The sequence below is a fragment of the Peromyscus californicus genome, unplaced genomic scaffold (genome assembly GCF_007827085.1).
Source record: "Peromyscus californicus insignis strain IS unplaced genomic scaffold, ASM782708v3 Scaffold_7__1_contigs__length_154581171, whole genome shotgun sequence".
NCBI lineage: Eukaryota > Metazoa > Chordata > Mammalia > Rodentia > Cricetidae > Peromyscus > Peromyscus californicus.
Window position 1 is genome coordinate 85,658,893 of NW_026294595.1, and position 23,866 is coordinate 85,682,758.

The 23,866-nt window shown below is 36.3% G+C and overlaps 1 protein-coding gene across 2 annotated transcripts in view; it reads right to left on the reverse strand.

Annotated features, from left to right (window-relative positions):
- Positions 1 to 23,555, reverse strand: part of Ano3 (anoctamin 3) — a 245,044-nt gene extending 221,489 nt beyond the window's left edge. The window contains exon 1 of one of the 2 annotated variants that reach the window (XM_052726591.1): positions 23,289 to 23,555. In XM_052726591.1, the coding sequence (XP_052582551.1) occupies positions 23,289 to 23,334 (46 nt within the window). In that variant the 5' untranslated portion in view covers positions 23,335 to 23,555. The remainder of the gene's footprint in view (positions 1 to 23,288) is intronic. The other variant, XM_052726589.1, reaches the window with a different exon arrangement.
- Positions 23,556 to 23,866: the final 311 nt, after the last annotated feature.

Below are 23,866 nucleotides of genomic sequence, written 5' to 3' on the forward strand. Positions count from 1 at the left end.
ATCTTGTCCCAGTGCTTCCTGATTCAAACACTGAACTATAAACATATTTAAGTATAAAGTCACACTTGTGTTTCCCTTCTCTGCTACTTTCATTTCCATCGCTGTGATAAAGTACCCCAGAAAGATCAACTTAAGACAAAAGGGTTGATTTAGCTCACAATTCCAGGTTGCAGTTCAGCACAGCAGAGCCATTAAGGTGTCAGGAACTTAAAATAGCTAGTCCTAACACATTCACAGTCAAGAGTAGAAAGAAATGAATGCATGCAACCGTTAATGCTCAGTTCATCTTCTCCACTCCTATATTGTCCAGGACCCAAATTCAAAAATGGTGCCAAGCAGAGTGGAGTGGGTCTTTCCACATCAATTAATGTAATGAAGAAAATACCTACAGGCTTGCGCACAGGCTAACCTTATGTAGATAATCCTTCACTGACACTTGTTTCTCAAGTGATTCCAGACAACAACAAGTTTACAATTCAAACTTCCATAATACCTAAAATTTTGACTGCATTTTACATCAGGGTGCTTGAGCTCATAGATCATAGATATAAAATACTGATGAATATCTCATAATTTGCATTTTTAAAATATTTCTGGCAGTAATAATTAAAGCTAATAAAGTTCAAAAATACATGACATATTAAATATTTATTAAGAACTTATTTTGTGTGGATGGATAAATTTCTGGGCATTTGCATGCACACAAACATAAAATGTGTGAATAGAAATAGTTGCATATAAACTTAGAAAACAAGAATTCATTTTTATTTTGATCAAATTTAGAGTGTAATCATATGAGACACTCTAATGAAATTGTAGTTATGTATTGCCTTACAATAGGGACATATATTTTTAGAGAATTGAGTCATTTCAGGAACATCAGAGTGTACTTACTCAGGATAAGATGATAATACCACTTCTAGACAATTAATCCTGGGGGATCACCATTATGTATGGAATTTATCGTTAACTAAAATATCACTATGTAGTTCATGACATCAAATGATTAAAATTGAAAATGATTATTATTCTTCATCTAAAATACTTTCATCTGTCCTTCCTTAATGTCCAGGCTCTTTAAAGCAGTAATAGTGAAAAGGCTGGAAAAAAACATGGATCCTCAAATAGCTTGCCACATATTCTAGCTGTGGGTCCTTTACTTGTAAAATCTGCTTGTAATGAAAGTCATCACTCCTGCCATAGTCATTGCAAGTTTCTAATATTAAATATATTCTAACAATAAAACCTGATAATTATTACCAGAAATAATACTCAATGCTTCAAACTTTTTTTTTTGCCACACAAATATAAAAGTGAGAAAGAATAGTTGTTATTTAAGTGAAGGGGTAGAAGGGGTAATCTTACTCAAACCAAATAAATTATTTCTGTAACTAAAAACAGAGAAAATCCCAGTATAATATTCATTCATAGATGCTCTATAATCACAAATGGGGACTGAAAAAATGTTTATATGTATCTGTGGGGCTCTATCAATGAACATGTGTTTATATAAATGCATGAGTACATGTGTGTTTGTAAATCTCTAGAATTAGAAAAAATAAGTAGAAGGGATAAAAATGAAACTTTTAGTTAATAAAAATCAACTTATAATTGATTTCATGTCATAGTTGATTTTTGTATTATCCAAAAAGTTTATAGTAAATATATGCCATTTTTTTGTACCAGTGGAAACACATGCTTGGAAAAACAAAGTTTATAAGTATAAACTTTGAAGTTAACATGACTATTTTGTAAAATCCACTGATTGACATACTACAGTCTGTGATCCATTTTCCTTCTTTATTGTTATATCTGACACCAATTGCTATATAATGTAATGTGAATTTTCTTTAATCTTATTCTGAAAAAAGGCCCTGAAAAAATCATAATTCTGTTGCAATATTTTATTTGTGCTGAAATGTGATGATATTGTATTTGTGCTTTAATAAATAAAGCTTGTCTGGAGATCGGGGGAAAGGCAAGCCACTTTAAGCAAACAAAGAAGTCAGGCAGTACATGCTCTTAACACCTTAGCAGGCAGGATATCTATGTGTTCAAGGCCACATTAGGGAACAGAGCCCAACGTGGTGACATGCGCCTTTAATCCCAGCACCAACCATAGAATCTGGAGGTCTGTCCAGATAGACAGAAAGTGACAGAGCTGGGTAGGAAGAGGTGGTGATGTAGCTGGGCTAATGAGACAATGAGAGAACAGAACAGCAAGGCATATAGACATGGGTAAAACAGGAAGTAGATCTCTTTGAAAGCTGCAGATTTAGTTAGGTAAGGTTGGCTGGTGACTTTCCCTATTTCCCTGATCTTTCCAAGGCTTTCATCCTTATATTTGGCTCCGTGTTTTGTTTTGTTTTTTTTTATTTAATAAGACTGCTTTAAAATTCATCTACATTCTGTCTCTTTTGTTAATAGCTGTAATTATAAGAATGCCTGATACACACACACACACACACACACACACACACACACACACACACACACACACACACAGAACCAACAACAAACAAACAATAAAGTCAGGAAGTTTTTCTTCAATAAAATATTACTGAAATATGGTAAAAACAACCTTTACTTGAAGACTCTATCTTTGATGAAATGGAAACTACACCTTCTAAACATGCATGAAGGTGTGTAGTGACTTCCATAAAAGGAAAATTACCTGGCTAGGTTCAATTATCTTGGTCTTCATCCATCATGAAGAACACAAAATGGCTAATACATTGAGTTGAAGATGTTTAATGATTCCTGGCACACAATGCTGCTTTAAACAGGACAATTTAATTTTTATTCAAGAAAACATTTAGTCTTAACATGAAGAGTGCAGCTTGACTAGATGGAGGGAAAGAAGAGAAAATTCTTCCTTTTAATTTCATTTTGTCTTTAGGATATCAGCAGTATACAAGAAAGACATATGCTGATGTTCACTACTAATTGAAATGCTTTCAGGAGCCACAGCTAACTCCCACAGGATGACTCAGCATTGAACCCAACTAGGGACACTTTCCAGTTTAGAAAATAACTGTAATCAAGTGAACGCTCTGCTCCGTGTCTTTTGAAGCAAAGCAACAATGGATGATGTTGTCTTATATTCAGCATTACAGTAGACAAAAAGAAAATAAATCTAAATATGGCAAAAGATTATGTTAAGAATTCGACTTGTGTTGGCGATAGTGGCTTAATCCTAGCACTTGGGAGGAGAAGCAAGTGGGTATCTGTGAGTTCAAGGCCAGCTTGGTCTACAGAGAAAGTTCCAGGACAGCCAGGACTACACACAAAGAAACACTGTCTCAACACCACCACCACCCTCCAAATTTAATTTGTTAGATATTCTTAAATAAAACATCAGACCTTATTGAAAATAAGAGTTTAGTTGTAGTGTTCTGCAATGATCCCCATCTGCTGAAGAAGGAAGTTCTTTGATAAGGGATGAGAGCTACACTAATCTGTGGGTGTAAGTATATGCCTGTCGGTCTACAGATTTGTATTTAGAGTGCAGTTTGAAGTTATATTGGCTTAGGAAAATGGCAGTAGTAGGTTCTTTTCTGAAGTCCATGGCATCAATAGCTATGGGTAAGTGGCTGAGTTTTTAATAGTACCAGGCATGAATTGTCTTACGTTGAGAGGTCTTAAGCCCAATTAGATGACTATTGGTTACTCCCTTGTAAGACGAATTGCTGAACAGTAAAAGTTGAGAGATCAGGGAAGCAGAAAGAAGCCAGCCACTTTCTTACTGCTAGAAATCTTCAGCCAACAAGAGAGACCTACTTCCTGTATACTCATGCCTATATTCTTTCTGTCCCTGCAATCTCACTTCCTCTCTCTGCCCAGCTCCATCACTTCCTCTCTCTGCCCAACTCCATTGCTTCCTGTCTGTCTGTACAGACCTCCAGACCTCTATGGTCAACTAGCACTGAGAATAAAGGTGTGTTCCACCATGCCTGGCTCTGTTCTCAGTGTGGCCTTGTACTCACAGAGATCTGGATGAATTTTTGCCTCTCGAATGCTAGGATTAAGGACATGTGCTACCACTGCCTGACTTCTATGTTTCATATAGTGGCTGGCTTTTTCCTCTGATCTCCAGATAAGCTATATTTGGGTGCACAATATATTGGGGGACACAGTATATCACCACACTCCCTGGGTATAAGTGCCACTATTATAGCATTGGAGATACTTTACTGGTCTGGAAATTGTTGTGGTCCATGGATTTTACAGTTGTGTAACACTATTCATTGTTTTCTTCCTTGACAACTGGCACAGCATCTTCAGATACTGAACGTCAGTTCAAACAAGCCCTGCACAACAGCACCTCCAGTTGAAACAGCAACATGGATGAGGCAAATCTCACAAGGCCCTACTCTACAGGAAGAGCAACAATCACTTAATGGCTTTTTAGAGAAAGAGAATGAGACTTCTCCAGAGGTAAGCCTTCTAGATAGGCTACCCAATGCCAAGCCATCAGCCCTAAATACATACAAATATGAGCAACACTAAAGTGACTCAGCATTAAATAAGTGGTCCTGAATTTGAAAGGGGATACAGGAGGAGTTGGAGGTGGGGAGAAGCGATGAAAATGGTGTAAATACAGTAAACATATATGAAATTTACAAAAAATAAAAATTGAATTTCAAAATGTTAAACCATGCAAAAGTGGTATATATTCATGGTACCTTTAGAAGGAAAGAGATAATAAAGTTAAGCAGGAGATGAAAGAAACAAGAAAGAAAGAAAGAAAGAAAGAAAGAAAGAAAGAAAGAAAGAAAGAAAGAAAGAAAGGGAGGAAGGAAGGAAGGAAGGAAGGAAACAGAGAGAGGGAGAGAGAGAGTCAAATTGAGGAAATATTCAAAAATTAGTAATGGATATTAAAACAAAGGTAAAGAAAAAAGAACAAAACATTGGTATTTAATAGAATGTTTTCAATTTTAAACAGAAAAATTAAAAAAAAAAACAACCCACAACAATATGCTATTTTCTCTAGCTTTGAAGTTCTCAGATTGAAGTGAAGACAGTTTTAAAAGGCAGTACCAGAAAAGACTCACAGGGTGAAGTACGAGGAGGAGTGAGAGGAGGCAAAGGGAGAGGAGGACAATAGGAAGAATAATGAAAACAAGAAAATTTGAATGCGTGGAGGAAGAATTGTGGGAGCCAGAGGCATCCAGGAAACAAGGAGAGCAGGACCCACACATGCCAACTAAGCAGGGCTCTTAGGAGCTCACAGAGATTGAAGGAACAATCACAGAGCTTGCATGGGTCTATGCTAAATCCTCTGCACATATGTTATGATGGTTAGTAGCTTGGAGTTCTTATGGGACTCCTCTAACAGTGGGGATGGGGGTGTCTCTGACTCTTTTGCCTGCCCTTGGGACCCTTTTCACCCTAGTGGGTTGCCTCATCCAGTCTTGATATGAGGGTTTGTGCCTAGACTTGTTATGCCATGGTCAGTTTATGTATCTCATTATGTCATGTTCAGTTTATGTCCCTGGGCAGCCTGCTTTTTTTCTAAAGGGAAATGCAGGAGGTATGGATTTGGAGGAGAGATGAGGTGGAGATGAATTGAGGAGTGGAGGGAGGGGAAATTACTCCCTGGATGCATTGAAAACTATACACACACACGCATACACACACACACACACACACGCATATACACATACATTTATACTTATATATATTATTTTTAGATGTTGGAATGGATCCTTTGACCTTGAAACATTTCCAAATGGACTTGATTTAGAAATATTTTTTAGATTCTTTTGTAGAATTTGAATAATCACTACATGCCTTTACCTTCCCCAGTATACTGTGTTCACATATGCACATACATGACCTTCCAGTGTTCAAGAGTTCTATTAATTCAGAGTCAAATATGTCTCATTTGGAGTAGGCAAATAAATGAGGATGTATTTGCCTGTGTAGATATGTACTCTGTAGCTTTTGGATGGGGACAAAAACACCTGTGTTATGATTGCAAAACTCTTCACTCTTCCTTCTTTCATTTCTCTCTCTCTTCTTTCCATTCTATCTTTCTCTCCCCCTTCCCTCACTCCCTTCTTTCCTCCCTCTCTTTCTCTCCTTTATATTTATTATGTTTTTCTGTTTTATATTTTCAGACAGTTCTTACTATATGCTCTTAGGCTTCCCTGGCTTTGAATCCTCCTGCCTCAGCTTCCTGAATGCTAATTTCAAAGTTGTACACCACCATACTGGCTTCTTTATGCTGTTCTCAGTCATAACACATCATGTTTAAAGGTATTTTCCTACCCTCTGTTTTTCTCATCTTCCTTTTTTTTCTGGGAGATGTATAATTTCACTTTTTGGTCTAGTTCCTAAATCATAGAATGGAGCCTGAGCAATATAATTCTGCCTTAAACAGAAAGGTCTTTCCTTACCCTAAAGATCAAATTGATTTATGAGGTAAATTGATACTATGGGCATATACAAGATGCACATGTATTCATTTATTTATATCAGTGGCAAAATAACTCTAGTGGGGGTCAGCTCTTGTTGGGATGATTTTGTAATTGCCACCAGACCATCTGCTTAAAAATCAGCAACTTTTGCTTTCAGCTATTCACTGTATTAAGATAAATTGGCTTGCGAAATTAAACAAGAGGGAATTCAAGGTCAGGCATAGAAGTATTAGAGACTCCATGAGGAACATTCTGAGCTTTGCCAGGTTACCTGTTCTTTAAAATCTTCAGTTACATGGAAAACCACATCTATTTTATGTAGTTACCATGATGATAAGAAGTAAAACACATAGAACTTCAAACTGGATATTTGACTCTGTAAACATACAGAGTTCAGTTTGTTTCAAAAATTAAAATTGGCACATTCATAGTACTAACTGTAGCTTTCTGGTATATTCTCTTGAGAACATTTGAGTTTGATGTGAGTGGAGAAACACAGCAGTGGTCCATGAAGAATGTGAGGTCATTGGCATTAGACAAGGAAGTCATTTAATTGTAACTGTCAAGATAAAAACTCACAATCAAAGAAGAAAACAGCAAGTAGTTGCAAATAATATGCAACTCTACCAAATCTGTGAATCAGATGCTGAGGATGTTTAAAGAATTAGTAGCAGTAAAGCTACATTCAAATATATTTTTTGAGGCAAGAGACAATAAAAGAGGCATTTTAGAAAAAAAATTAGAATAGATTTTAAAATCTACAAGTAGAGCCAGAATACAACCAAATACATAGTTTGTGAGGGACTACCATTTTCCCACTTGGGACATAAATAATGTTCTTGGAACAATATTTTGGAAATATGAGCTTGTATATCATAATAACAGCAAGGAACTTTGGCAGCTGGCATTAGCAATCTGAAAATTACCAGTGTTTCTCCCATGCTGTAAATATATTACGTGCAAATGTCCTCTAGTCCTTCATACCTGGCACTCATAATGGAGAAGCATAAGCAACAGTTCAACAATCATTATAATTGCACCATCAATCACATTGCAAAATGCAGTGAAAACACATTTCTGTATTGAATACAATGATGTTTTATTGGAAATATTACAATGAAAAATTAGTTGACTCAATGCAGTTCTGATTTTATTCACAGCTATGGTTTAGGAGAAAGCTTGGAATGGTAAAATGTCGTCATGTACTTGAAATGAAAAATACCTCTAATATTCTAATGTTCTCTTTAACATATAAAATTAAAAAAAAAAATCACCCAGGTGCCTTTATCCCCTCACTGAGACATTGGAACCTGTATATGCCTTGTTTCTGACAATAGCTATTACCCAGGCTGTAAGAAATGATCATGATTAAATTAGTTCTGAAACCTAGCCTGTCTTTCTCTGGCTTCTAGCAAACAGGTTTATAAAGTACTCTCGTATTTTGAGTATGAATCTAGGACAAAACTTTGGTGTGAACCTGAATTTGCAGAAATAATTAAGGACAATCTCTAAGCATGCTACCAGTTCTGATATAAAAAAAAAAATTCTCACTGCAAAAAAAGATGCCAAAAGGTGACAGGTCATCCACATAATAAGAGCAGATTTGTCAAACATATATTTATTGTTTGTTCAACTATCCAAATGTTGAGATAAAATGAGAATGAAAGAATAGAAATATAATAAAATTATGCTAACAAAGCAAGACCTTAAGAACACAAAAAGGTAAATTTGTCACCTGGAAATTAACTACAAAATCATGCTCTTAAAGTTTTAAGAAGAAGCAGTTTTCATTTAGAATTGTTTGACTCTACCAGGCTGAGCTGAATCCCCAGGGGAGTCCTTGCCCTGGAGGAGATGGGAATGGGGGGTGGATTGGGGGGAGGGCAGAGAAAGGGGGTATGAGGAGGGAGGACAGGGGAACCCGTGGCTGATATGCAAAATTAAACTAACTATAACATTAAAAAAATAATTGTTTAAATCTCATTTTGAGATTTTATTTACTTATTTGTTTTTAAGTGAAATTTTTACTTTTGAGAATTTCATACATGAATGAATGATGCATTTATATTATTTCTACACCTCCCATTTCCTCTTCCAACTATTCCTGTCTCCCCAACTTCCTCTCAACTTCATGACCTTTCTTTTTTTTTTAATTTTTCCTCCTTTCCAAGAAAAACTCTTTTTCACATAATATATCCTGATTACTGTTTCATCTCCCTGTACTTCTCCTAGTTCCTCCTCCCCTCTCCTCCCATCTGTATCGACTCTCTTTCTGTCTCTCATTAAAAAATAAATAAACTTTTAAGGGATAATGATGAAACAAAATATAATAGTATGAAACAAAAACTAATACCTAATAATTGGACAAAACTAACAAGCATAGGGGAAAAAGCCAAAAGAAGACACACACACACACACACACACACACACACACACACACACACACAAAAGAACAAAACGAAACAAAACAAAAACCCCCACAGATATGCACTTGTTTACATACTCAAGAATCTCATAAAAACAATAAACTGGAAGCCATTATATACATTCAAAGGACCTATAGGTTAAAAAGAGAGAAGGAAAACATAAAATAAAATTAATAAATAAGAGAAAATTTGCCCCTGGCAGTGGGACCAGCATCTATCCCTGGTGTATGAGCTGGCTTTTTGGAATCCATTCCCTATGGTGAGATGCCTTGCTCAGCCTTGATGCAGGGTAAAGAAGGGTCTTGGTCCTGCCTCAACTGAATGTACCAAGCTTTGTTTCTCCATAGGAAGCCTTACCCTTTTGGAAAAGTGGATGAGGGGATAGGTGGGAGGGGAGCGGAAGGAGGAGAGCTGGAGGAGGGATGGATGGGGGAACTATGGTTGCTATACAAAATGAATAAAAAATTTTAAAAAGAACAAAATATAAATAAAAGAAAAAGACCTGACATTATGAGACAAGGAACCTTCAAAGATGCAGTTAAATTTGTTTTCCGTTGGTCATCTATTGCTGGGCATGCAGCCTACCTTTAATAGTAGTTATTTTCCCCAGTAAGTCTCCCTTGGAGGAAACTAAAGTTTCCTTTGCAAGTGATTAACAATTGGTGACTGCTTCTAGGTTAGCCATAGGGACATAAGTCTACTTCTTTCAGTTTTTGGACCCTATCTGTGCAGACCTGACAAATTATCAAGCATTTGTAATTAAGAGAATAAAGACATTTTATTGCAAATTCTAAAAAATTATCTCTTTAACTTTCAGGAAAATATTGGAGAAAGTGTATCAGTAAAATAATAGAAACAATCAAGAAAATAAAATCAAGAGTTCATTTACTCATTCACCTACTACAGGCTTATGATTGCTCCTTAGTTTCGCCAACCATGAATCAAAAAATTATAAAGTTCAAACAAGGAGAAAATAGCTAATATGTAATTTTTTTAAACTTTCAAACAAATTAGGAAAGAGTAAAAATGAATATAATGTAAATGAAAAAATTTGAAATATTTCTCTGGAAAAAAAATTACCAAAAAGAAAATAACCTTAGCATAATGGTTTAACTCCTACTTGATTAAACATCAATCTATTTAATAAAAACATAACACCACTCACTGATTAATCAAATTGATGCTGATAAAATATAAAAGAGATCCACAGTGTAAAGGTATGAAATTTTCAAAGAATCAATAAGAATGTTGTTTTTAAAAAGCTAGGCTTCAAGTAGTTCTGTAAGAAATTAAATTTAACAAATAAATTACATAATACCTGAGGGATTCAGATCAGCCACAGATGATACTGATGACTTTTAACTTTTGTCATTATTCTGCCATTTCTTTTCATTTTTATTTTATTTAATTAATTAATTAATTAATTTCTTTGTTTTGTTTTTGAGACAGGGTTTCTCTGTGTAGCTTTGTGCCTTTCTGGAACTTGCTTTGTAGACCAGGCTGGCTTCGAACTCACAGAGATCTGCCTGCCTCTGCCTCCCAAGTGCTGGGATTAGGGCGTGTGCCACCACAGCCCTGCTCTTTTGAGTTTTATATGACAGGGCTTCCTGTATTCCCCGGATGGTTTCACACTCACTTTGCATTCCTGGTTGAACTTGAACTACTGATTTTCCTGCCTTCACCTACCAAGTATTAGGACTATAGGTGTGTGACATCTTGTCCAGCTACCCAACTATTTTAAGTGCTTAGGCATGACTGAAACTTTGAAGGCTATTGGCATTTAATATATACAACTTGACAGCATAAAGTGTTTGTATCTACATATAAACCTGTGAAAATTTCAACCATCATCTCTTCATGCTATAATATACTCATCACTTACAAACATTGATCCTGCCTCTTGCCTTTAAAGAAGAAAAGTTAACACAGGATCTACCTCCTTAGCAACTTTAAAAATTCCATAACATGTTATTAATTATTCTTAATTAATAATTAATAATAAATCAAAATTTATAATAAAGAGCTTATAGTATATAAGATTGAAAAATGTATTTATTTTAGTTTTTCAAATGTTTCATGAGAAATCAGCCACTACGGTCTTAGACATATCACCTACTTACCACAGTTTTGCACAAGTATTTATATGTGCTGAATCATTTAATTTCAGCAAAAATTCCTTATGGTCAAAATTAAAAGAGAACTAAGTAATATCTTTTTAAAGAGGTCTAGATTCCATCAGCCTTATAAGCAAAAACAAAGTAAAAATATATCATGTATTAGGCAATGCTTTCAACATTCAGAATCGAGATAACTTCTACATTATTGAAACATTTTTTCAATTGATAAGTGTAATCAAGATAATGTAGAACGGTCCAGCAAGGTGGTCTAGTGGGTAAAGGTGGTTGTCCCTAAGCCTGAGAAGCTGAGTTCAGTCCTGGGAGCACATGGTAGAAGGAGAGAATGGGCTCCTGCTGGTAATCATCTGATCTCCACATATGTGCTCTGCCAATCCTTCACCCACATAGGTAAACATAATTTAAACATTTAAGAAAAAAAAAGAGTGAAGAAGGAAATATGTAAATGATCTAATATATATTGCATCAGGGAAAGAAATAGTCCCAGATACTAGTAAAATAAAAATCAAAATATATACCTTCAAACTCAGCACACACCAAACCAACAAAAGATGAAAGATGAAGGAGGTGATAAAAATAGCAAAAACAAAGTCAAAGCTGAGAAAAATACAATGAAATAAAAGACACATCTTTTCAATTTTGACAATTTATATATCCACAAACCTCTTCACTTAAGTGTGTAAGAATAAAAGGTCAAGAAAAATAGGAAAATAGCTTCTTAAGGTTACATAAACATCAAAGAGTTGAGAGGATGAATTTTTCATTCTCACTCAATGCTATAAATGATAACAGAGTCATGGAAGCACAGTCACAGAAACTCAGATCTAGACCCAAAAGGATTCAGGAGGACTCTCCCAGATAGTGGTCAGTCCCACCTCCAGTCCAACCTTATAGTAGATGACTTTTTGCCCCAACTTCATTGGCCAGTTGAGTGACAGTCTTTTTATTAGTACTTCAATCTCCTTTCTGGTTATGGATCTGTTTAAGCTGTTTATATTACCATGACTAATTTTGAAAGGTCATATGTAATTAGGAACTTAACCATTTCTACTAGAATTGAATATTATTTTTAATATTATAAGTACAGCACAGTTATGTTTGCATGGTTTGTGATGCATGTATACAACTAAACATTTAGATTTTATAAAATTTGCTATGAAATAATTTCTGCTAGTAATTCATTTGAAGCCATTTCAAAAAAAAGTCAGCATTTTCACAGTTATATTATTAATTTATCATACTGTTTCTGAAATGGGCTTACTTGTTAAGCATTTCTGCTTGATTGTTAAGAACACAAAGTCCTAGTCCTTTTCCATGAAATTTAAATTCAGTGGACTAGAAGGCCTGATGATTTTCATTGAGTTCTAGATAATTCTTGTATCTTGAAATTTAAGAAGTTTAGATCACATAGATCTAGATAAATGAACAAAGTAGATAAAATAAATTTTTCAAGATACTAGGAAGGCACAAATTCTTTCCATCTGTATCTGTGCATATATTTAATACCTAACCACCACTACCCTGAAAATTTTCTGCTAGAAGTGTTTGTGTCAAAGCCAACCATAACACATACATACTTTTATGAGTTATATATGTGATAGGTTTTTGTCCATCAAGTAACTTTCTAGAAACTGATAAGTATGAACAACTAATATATAACATTTGCAAAATATTCTGAGATACATAGTTTCCATGTCCACTCACTTTAACCTACAAAGAAGATTCTGATTCATAGATCAACAGATCTCAGTTGTGAGGATGGGAGACTCATGTTCTACTGTACTCTGCAGTAGATCCAGGCTTCCTACATAGCTAAGTGTTGGGTCAAGGCCACAATTCAAAGTAGTTTCTATTTGCAGTGTAATTTAGGAGGAAAGACAATAGCTGAAGAGACAGCAAGGTTGATTGTACTAATGTGCTGCCAAGTTTAGAATATAATTTCACACTTCTGTAGTTCCTGCTGAAGTAAAACAAGAGCAGAGGATTTGGCTCTTAATGTACCACACAATTTTGTTTTAGACACAAAGTGACTGACCCCAGAAAGGACAGTGGCCTATTAGAGCCATAATTAAGCTTGAATATAGTAAAATTCTTCATGGAAATGTACTATGATTCATAAGGAAAACAGGTAGAGCAAGGAAATTAGCTACAGACAGGTGTTTTGGATATTGATGGGACTCAGGTGCTTCGCACTTATTCTAAGGACCTATAAAACTAGACTTCTTATGGGCTTTTGAGTGGATAGATATGTGGGCTCTTAATTCATTTCCAACCACAACACTACCTCCCACTAAGAGGCCACATGCACACTTAACAATGATAGGGTAGAAATGCCTCCACATGTAGAGCTTCCCATCCTCTGTGAAGTTCCCTTTCCAGTGTCAAGCTCATCCACCCATGTAGCCCAGCTTACCAGATTCCATCACTGTCTACAAGCAGAGGGACTCATTTTTGCACCAGCTACCAACCCTGAGGCTCCATTCTTAAAGATTTCCCAAGGACAGTAGACATGCTGTTTGTACTCCAGTTGACTCCATTATTGGAAGGAGGGTATACAAAAACCCCAGTCAAAGACAGAAAGACTTCAGCTACTAATCATTTACTTTTGGATCACTGGACTGGGAATTATCCAGAAGTCATGACGAGTATCCAGAATCAACTAAACCTCCAAAGAAGGGGAGGTAGAAGAGACATTCTTCCAGTTGCTTCTACTCACAGCTTCTGTGCTCCACTATAATATCACCCAAATACCAAAGCTATATCAACCAGTTAAGAACAACCAGTGTGGTTATCTATTAAAATCTCAGAGGTCAGGGTTTCTTAAATGGACTAGATAATTTCCCAGCATTGAACAGGGAAATGCTGGTTTTAACTACAGTTTTCTTTTATATGTTCTGCTTGTCTTGAGAAGCTGAGGCAAGATTGTAGAACAACTGAAGGTTTCTAGTTGGGGTGATTCCCAGTATTGTAGGAAGGCTATCTGACTGAATCTGGTCCAGACTCACCAATTAGACCAGTGGGTGGAGAACTGTACTGCATACCTTTGTCAATATGCCTTTTGTTTTTCCAATGGCACTTGACTAAAGGCACTGTTTTATGGCTGTCTCTCTTAGTATTCTCTCCCTTAAGGTTTCTGAATCCATGCCCTAAGCAGTGGGGCATGCTAGGAATTCTAAGAGTTATTAGGTTGTTTCCAGCCACTTACCAGTATGCTGAGGACAACCAACATAGAAGACAGTGGGATGTGAAGAGTTTCCTGACCCAAGTTGGCTTACATTGGAATCTAGGACTCTGCAGGAGGGCATAAGCCTCTGGATAGCTTGGACTAGAGTTTTTCAGCAAGATTAGTCATGTGGTACAGACTGGTGATTCAAGGCTGTCCTGTGGGGACTTAAGGGGACTATGAGGGATCTGCTAGGGAGCATAAAGCTATTCTCTTATCACAACTTGAGACTAGGAAAGTAATATTCCTGGGTGCCTCTAATAGAGACATCTAATAGGATGTACCCAATAAATCACCCTTCTGTGGTGAAGATTGTTTGGTCTGAGGCCTTAAAAATGGCCATACTAAATTTTGATTCAAATGGTGGTAACATTCTTCATTGTTGGCCTCATGTTCTATGTTTATCAAGTTTTAGTGTTAACTTAAATTTAGTGTGGAATTTGTTTTGTTGAGTTGACTCTTATTACAACCTCCTGATATTTTGCTGTGATTTTTTTTTTAGAAATGTTTGTTACCAGACTATTGTTCAGGATCTAGTCTATATGTGCAATTACAAAATCTAGTATATATGTGCTTTGAAATTGGGTCTGACTGTTGCTTCCTTAGTTGTCATTAAAAGCTGTGGTAGTTTTAAGGGGATTTCTGAAAGAACATGCCTCCTCCTGTGCAGGGCATTGGAAGCAAATCCCATTGCTATTCCCTTTATCATCCCCCTCAGGAGATGAATAGATATCTTTTAATCTTTTAACCTAAAATATAAGGTATATCCTAATCTACATGGAAATCTGACTGAAGTATTTTAGATTTTTTTTCCAACTTACATTCTCTTTTTAGATGGTACCAAATAGGTCTATTATCTACAATCTGTTCTGATAATAAAGAGAATGAGAAGCACCCATCTAAAGGAACAGGACAATAATTCAAGACATACAAGGTAAATTTACTCAGCTATGTTGCTTACCTCTATGTCTGGGGAAAACAGACAAGATGTGAGTTCTTTGTGAGAGACAGTTCTAAAATTGGACAAGCATTGTACCTTAAGAAATAAAAATATAAAATGAGGAAATGGGAGGTGTGCCTAGTGAGGGGTCTAGTAGTGACAGGCAGGTGAAGAGGTATCTATTTAGTCAGGCTGTCTTGACAGCACAAAGGTAATGAAAGAATATAGGTAGAAGTATAGAAGTTGCTGGTAGAGTTTACAAAATAATTACAATGGAAAAATAAGTTTTAAAAGATGAAGCTCATATTATCTCCCCAGTTCTTCACATTGAGAGATTCTTTTCAGATCTATCCAAAGTACAATCATGGTTCTCCCTTTGTAATTTCTGTTTTGACTTACTTGCCTCCAAGATAGTCGGGGTCATTACAATCTTTGTCTCTGCTGGTTTTTACTAGAATGAACGCAACTTATATATTTCAAATGGACTAAATTAGTATGATTTACAGTTTTTATGATAAATTGCCCTTTAAGTGGAAGATTTCTCCTAATACTTTGAAGTCTACAAAGATATATTAAAAACTTACTACTATAAAAAAATAAAGACTTCTTAAATTGAATGTGAGATGTGAGGACCATGTGACTTGTGGTGATTAATTGCTGTAACACTGTCCTTCTAGCAGCTGAGGGAGTTGTCTTTTGATATCGTTAGGTAAAGAGGTTCTTGTAGGATGACCTCAGTGCTGTATGAAGTCTGCTGGTTTTCTAACAATGACCTGTCACAGAGTTGATCTCCCCATTAGAATTATTACATCCATTTTTATTATTTTTATCACAATCTTACAAGGCAGGGGATACTTCTAAGTATACTTAGGTCCACAAAGAATTTTAAGGAAGTATGTTTGTTTTTTATAAATTATTCTTGGTATTGTCTAATTCTCAGACCTTTGGGGAGAGGACCATTGAAGAAGACCTTCACTATGGTCCCTAAGCATTAAAGAGAGGAATAGGGTGGGAGGGGTGTAATACAGATGTGCCATTTGTGGCTGAACACTCTACTGATACTTATTCTCCACACTTTAACCAATTGAGAGTTTCTACATTGACTGCACTCCAGTACACGAGGAAAAAGTTCTCTGATGAGATCTGAGAGCTTCATTAACCTATTGGTAGAGAGATAGGAATTTATATAGCAGATTGACATTATGTACATTAAGCAAAATAATATTAGTAGGCTGAACTCTCTGGAACTTATGGTTTCTTGGCTATATTTACAGCTACATTTAGGCCACAACATGGAGAAATCAAGTTGGTAACAGACCAGAAAACTTTCTCCCTACTGACTATCTTTCATTATACAAAAAGGTGCTCTGCAGGCTAGTGAGGGAAAATGTCATCAATAATCATAACCAGGTGTGAATTCAGTGAGCTAAAATAATGGCCTGCATGGCTAGATGTGGTTATGGGTGCAACAGTGGAATGAATGTTGTAGGATAACCAGTTGCATTTTGATTGCATTTAAGGCACATTGCAGAGGAGGAAACACATGCCTGGTACTGCAAATCCAGAAACAAAGTCCTAAAACATATTTTTGTCTTAGATCTATTTAAATGTTACAAGACAGTTAAAACTAGAAGACTGATAATTGGTATTCAACTAATAAAGCTTGAAGGCCTAAACCAATAAGGAGGTGAAAATGTCCAAAAAAAAACAGTCAGTATTTTGGCCCTTGTCTTTTAAGGCCAGTTAAGACACATGGGACAATGGAATACCTTCAAAGGTACTATAAATCTGGTAAATTCTACCTATCCTCTTGGTCATAGAGAACACAGACATCCCAAAGGCTGAATGCTAAGGGTGTATGTACATCTTGAAGAAAAGAAAGTTAATGGAGAGGGAAACATGCCCTATATTTCCTGAAGCTGAATGGTCAGCAAGATCTTTATCCATTGCAACAGAGGGCACAACTGGTAAAGGAAGACTCTAGATGCAAAGGGATTCTCCTCAGACTGTTAACAGTAATCCCTGAGGAGTCTTGACTGATGGTAACATCAAAGTGAGCAATTCCTGGCTACTGATAGGGTATTGGACACTCAAGAGTGAATATAAAGAGCAAAATACATGCTGAGAAAAAATAGAAACTTAAAATATTACAAAGGAAAGCTGGTGACCTATATAACATTTTCCCCTAGAAGGACTCAATTCTGACCCTGAAACTAGAGACTGTAGTTTGCTAACAACTTAAGAAATGATTGATTTCTTGCAAATAATAAGGAAAACATGATAGAAGAAGACCTTAAGCAGAATATTGTCTTTGGTGGGGACACTACGGCTGACCATACCTCTGTCTTCTATCTCAGTGAAAACACATTTGATATTAAGAGTATGGTCCTTATTACTGTGGTATCATTTATTAAGAAAGTTATGTTGGCTTTTAAGTGTTCTGTGTGGGCACAGTTGGAACTCTGTAACAAATCATATTTGAGTCCCTACAATGGCACTCAGGGCGGTTAATCTGACCATGAATGCCTATGCAATTTAAGTCAACTCTTGGCTAGAAGGTAACAGTATTAAACAAGAAACATGACACCTACTTGATACAATGGAGTGGCCATTGTATTCATTTGCAAGACTGGCTACCAGAACACAGGTTCTCAACACAATTGTTGAGATATGTCCCCATCATAATTAGAGCATTGACAAAAAGGTATCTTTCCTAGAAAAGACACAGGCCCCATAATCAATTTTATTTTACTCTACATTGAAGTATTTCATGTCACAGATCCAGTCTGATGGCAGGGCCCTTAGGTGCCACAGTTCTCACACACAAAGGTATACATACTCAAATCTTGACTGGATATCAGATTCAGTCATACCAGGATTTTCACTTCAACTTTTTCACCTATGACTCACAAAATTTAGGATTCTTTTTTTTGTTGTTGTTGGTTATTTGAGACAGGGTTTCTCTGTAGTTTTGCGCCTTTCCTGGAACTCACTTTGTGGACCAGGCTGGACTCGAACTCACAGAGATCCTCCTGCCTCTGCCTCCCGAGTGCTGGGATTAAAGGCGTGCCCACCATCGCCCGGTTTAGGATTCTTTTTACAAGAGACAATTTTTCTTTCCTTGGTCATAAATAAAAGGCCAGTCTGGAAATACCAGTGGGAATTAGTGCACAAAGGTGAATAGATTTCTCTCAATATATTTATGTTCTTTTTTTCTTGTTTTCTAAAGTTTACAGGAATATTTTGATACTGAAGATGTTGTCCAAGGAAACATGAAGTTTAAGAAGCAGAGATTTGGAGAGTAGGTGTAATTCCCCAGAAGCATTCCTCTCTGTGTCATGAAGCAGGAATTGAGCACAAAGTTGAATTTAAAAGAGGCTTGCAGATAGGTACTTGCAGTAACAATTTAGTTAGTGAAAAAGAGAGTGCATGTTATTATTTTCAGCCTGCAGATCTCCATATAAATATTAAAGCCATAATAATTAAATAGTTAATCTGGGTAAAAAAAATGTTTGGTTCTGGAGAATTGTTTAAAAAAATACTATTTTTGTGTTTAACCAAATGTCATTTACAGGATATTTTAATGAAACCCTCACAGCTTTAACTGATCTCATTAAGTCCAAGATGATTGAGACAGCCTGTGTTTGATGTAACCTATAACCTCCCTGAATATCTTGGTAGCTATATTGCTAAATAAACAGCCATGAGAAGCCAGAACTATCATTGCCCTTTTTTCATACATGCCTGTATGACATATTAATCCATAATAAGTTCAGTGAAACACAGCATACCAGTCTAGGGAACAATGTCAGATTTTACTCAGAAACCAGTTCTAATTTGCCAGCTTGTGTTTACATCAAGGTGTGCTAAAATAATAACAAGTGTGTCCTCCTAGGAGTCTGCAATCATGAACACTCCAATGTACCCTTGAAACACCAGACATAAGGAAATTACCCCTATTTCTCATATTTGCTAAAGGTTCTCGCTTTCAAAATGTCTTAACCTATTAAAAATTTTCATAAGAAAATATTGTATTTTAAATGAAAAAAATTAAACATACCTTGTTGATCTTTTAGAAACACAAAGGGCATGATCAATAAAAAAAAGTCAACCTGACAAAAATGCAGACTTGTCCACAACTCTCATAGATTCAGCAGATATCTCAGATTTCTTGCTATATCAACTTCTCAGTTGAAATAGGTATTTGTTTGTTTGTTTGTTGATTTTTTGTAAGATGTTCAGGAATGAAAATGTTCTGAATGACACTATCACAAAGCAAACAATACCTATGTAAATGTGGGTTGAGTATAGAGGGAATAAATCCCATTTCACTGCAGTGCAATCTTTAACGTATGAAATTAATTGTACATCTGAATTTTCTTTATGACAACTTTTTAAAACTTCCTCAGGGACAGTGAATTAATTAAGTAGAGTGTGTGATTGTAACTGACACTATTACAAAGAAAAATTGTTCTAATACCCAGAGACCACTCTTTTTATAAGATACTCTCCCAAAGCAAAACCGAATGAAGAAAAAATAGAAAAAGGAAAGAGTGTGTGTGTGTATGTGTGTGTGTGTGTGTGTGTGTGTGTGTGTGTGTGTGTGTAGCTGAGGCCATCTTATATTGGCCTACCATGTCAATAAAAAGATAGGTAAGACTGAAAATGATAATAATGAGTCTTTTATTAGCCATTAAATTTTGGATCCTAACTACCTGTCACACAGATTTGTAGTTCTGTTATAATACTGTACATTAGATATTATGTTCATTTCAGACAAGCACTAACAGACTTAATATTAAAGCTGTAAGTAGCACATGCAGGATTAATGTGCAGGACAAATAGAAAAAAATATAGATCCTAATGCTGTGACCCTTTAATACAGTTCCTCGTGATGTGGTGACCCTCTACCATAACATTATTTTATTGCTACTAAATAACTGTAATTTTCTATTGTTATGAATCACAATGTAAACATCTGGTAAACACAGGTTGAGAACTACTGCTTTATATCCAATAGTGGAGATTTTGGACTAACAATTGTTTGCTTTTTTATAGATAACTATTCTGTCATCTCCACTGGTTTTATTAATTAGAATGAGCATTATCAGTGATTGTATTTGATTAACAAATGTATGATTACATACGTCTCCAATATCCATGAATATTTAGGTCTTAATGCCTGATTACAGTGTATTCTGTGCTCCCTAGACGTAGATCTACAGGCAGCTAGTGACTCCTGGGAAAAGGATAATTAGCTTCTTCCATGAATGAGACTCTTGTTGATTGTCCAATTCAGAGTGGTCAGTGATGCTTTTTAACGGATATTGAATTCACTTGAATAAAATAAAAATAGATGGCACAATTGGTTCACTAAACTAAATAATTTCCTAAATATGAAATTAAAATAGGACTTTCTTCTTGTAGATCAGAAGAAAGAAATCTTTACCTTCACATTGCTAACTGCATGTCCTGTCCAACAAGAGAAAAAAACGTATCCACAGGGAGAACCACCGTGGATGCTTCCCAAATAAAGTTTCCATATGATCCTGACAGACCATTTCTATCCAAAGGGATAAAAGTTAGTTTAATGTAGGGATACCTGCACACCCACTTTTGTTGTAGCGATCTTCATAATAACCAAGCCATGGAATTACTCTAGGTGCCCATATATGGATGAATGAAATGATCAAATTATATGGATGAATGAAATTATGTTGTTTACTGTAAGATAATGGAATTGGACATGAGGAGTTTAGAAACCCAGTTCCACAAATACAAATATTGTGTGTTTTCTCTCATATGTGGAAATTGAGGGTGGGGTAGTAGAAGAATATGAAACTAAAGTGGAAGTACAAGACACTGGAAAGAGGAAGGGGAATAGGAAAGAGGGATAAAGTGTATAAAGATGATGACATGATCAAAGTATATTTGTGAATGGGTGGAAATATGGTGAAACCTCTTAGCTTATATATTTAACATTAAATGTATAATCAGTAGAGGGAGGGAGAACAGAAGGTCAGAAATCAACAGTCTTCGTATTATACATAAATTAATATCAAAAGTAGATAAACACTTTCCAAAACTGTTCGTCTAGCACCAAAGGCAAGACTGAAATCTAAGACTCTAGAATTTCAGTACAGAATTCCCTTTGACTTTAGTGTGCAATGGTGTGGTGAGCAGCACTGGAAAGCACTTCCAGGTCAGAGGGAACACAGAGTGTCATCATGCTTCTTCCTATTGAATAAATTAAAATAGCTGATCCTTAATGTGAGTGACCGTTTCCTAGCAGGGTCCTACACCTAGACAAAGAACCATAAGAAACTAATGTCTGCTGGGAGAAGAATTATCCTCTCCCAGAGGTGCACCCCTTATTGGTTGTCTAATCCAGAGAGGTCAGTCCTGAAATTATAAACACGAACAATAAAAATAGACTCAATGTGTGTATATTCATAATACACACACATGAGTATGTCTGCTTATAACACTAATAAAGATAAAACAGGCTGTCAGCTAGAGAGTAGACAAGGGACATGGAGGGGTTGACAGAGGAAACACAGAGGGACTGAAGGGGGGAAACAGATGAAAGAAAGTGGTGTTAAAAAAAACACAACTAGAACCATTTAGTTAAAAGTTATTGCTTCTTTTGGGGACCTTCATTTTCTCAAGTTTACGTTTTTGCTAAAGTTGTTTTTTTCTTGTGTATGCCAAAATGTGAGATTTGAAAATAACTGGTTCATGGTGCATTATAAAATGGAAACTATGAAATGTCATGAATTGAACAAGCCTATCAATCATTTGAGTAAAAACAACCAATCTCAAAGTTGATGATTCTTTGCTTCCTAACATACAACATGAATCAAAACATGGATACTCTGGGGGACATTTCAAGTATCTAGGTCTCCCAAAGCATTAAAACATAACCAGATGAGGTAGTTTCTTTTTGTCCCTAATGTTTATATGTGTTTAATGATGTAAAGAAAGGAAACTTCTTGAATTTTCTTTGGAAATCTTTGAGCTTAAATAGAACTGCATAGGAGCCCAAATTTCAGTCTACTCCCACAGTCTCTCACTTCATCCTCAATTCTAACATATATTCAAAAGACACTAGAGCATGTGAATTTGTGCAGATTATAGTTCCTGACTGGAAGCTCTTTCAGAATGATATTATGCCTGAAGAATGAATTCCTACTAAGTTATTCTGGGGTTATCCAAGGTTTTTGCTTAAAAACAAAGCCAAAGATCTACCCTAAACCATTTTGAGAAGGAATACTAGCAGTGACAGAAAGGGAGTAATAATATTTTAATAAATACTTATTTTAATTAACAAATGTAATACTATATAATTACATATTTTAGCAACCATAAAGGAAATATGACATATTTACCATTATTCATTCATTAAATGCCAGTAGTGTTGAATAAATGCATCAGACAATAAAATTCCCAGAATCTGTGTTTCTCAAAAAAAATGTGCTTTATGAAAATCCGTTTAAATAAGTTAAAAAACAGAACAAAGAGTGATGATCATTCTTGATCTGACCGTGCAACTAGTGAGAAATTTGTAAAAGCTAAACGATACGCTGGGAAGTTCCTGGAAGAAAAACTCAGTAACTATAAAAACCGGAAACCCAGAATCATACATGGGGTCGGAAGATAAAGTTTTCTAAGGAAATGACAAGAGATTTTTCACCTGGGACCGGCCAACTTCTGGAATTTTCCACGAAATCATTTATCCTACGATTTCCCTAGCTCAGCAAAAGTAATGAATTTTGCTCTTGTGAACCTTAAGCGGCACTAGAAGCATCCACTGGGGCAAATATCACCCAAATTTTCCATCTTCAAATCCCAGGGTACTGTAGGGACCTTCTCTGCTGAAAGAGTTCACTGCAATGCACTGAAGGATAGTTAAGAGACATACAAACAAGTCCTGACAAGACAGATTCTGCTCCCTCCGGGGCTCTATGCAGCTCCGGATATCAGACTCATCGCCTATGCAGGGTGAAACATCTATAAAAAGGGGGTCTTAACTTTACAGAGTCCCTTAGCTCTTCAACACACAGGTGGAAAGGATGCTTCCGCATAACTGCAAGGAAATGCAGATCGGGATGTGGTGCCCGCAGGGAGAGAATTCTCACTGACCTTTTTGCTGTTTAAAGGACTGAATGGAGCCTGAGTGGTGGACCATTTTCACTCTGCCTGTTCCGGTGGAGTTAAGGAGCTGTCCGAGAGGGATGCAGCAGAATAGTAGCCCGACTTTCCGGAGACACTCCTGGGGCTCTGAGTAATCCCGGAACCACCTAGCTCATCGCAATCTGACACCTGCTTTAGCCAGCACTTAGCTCTGAAGGCTGTCTGCCCGCCAGTCTCATCGTCATAGCAACGTGGGAGGGCAGTCCTGCGACCGGCTCCCCTCAGTGGCTACTTCTGTAATAACCCCACATTCAGGCTGTTTCTCTGTGCTGCAGTGAGGGTGGGTGTTGCAAGGGGTTTGGTGTATGTGAGAGAGGCAGAAATTTCTTAAGGAGGACGCATAAATCCAAGCGTTGCTCTAGAGCTGTCATGAATGCGCTCATTTTCAAGCTCTGAGCCTCCTTAGCACAGTACAGGCACCAGTATTAATTTCCTAGAAGTTGGTCTGCAAATAAAGAAGGGTGAAGTTGGAATCTGTCCCGACACGAGGGTACTAACAGATGCAGGGCTGTTTTCCTCTTTCCATC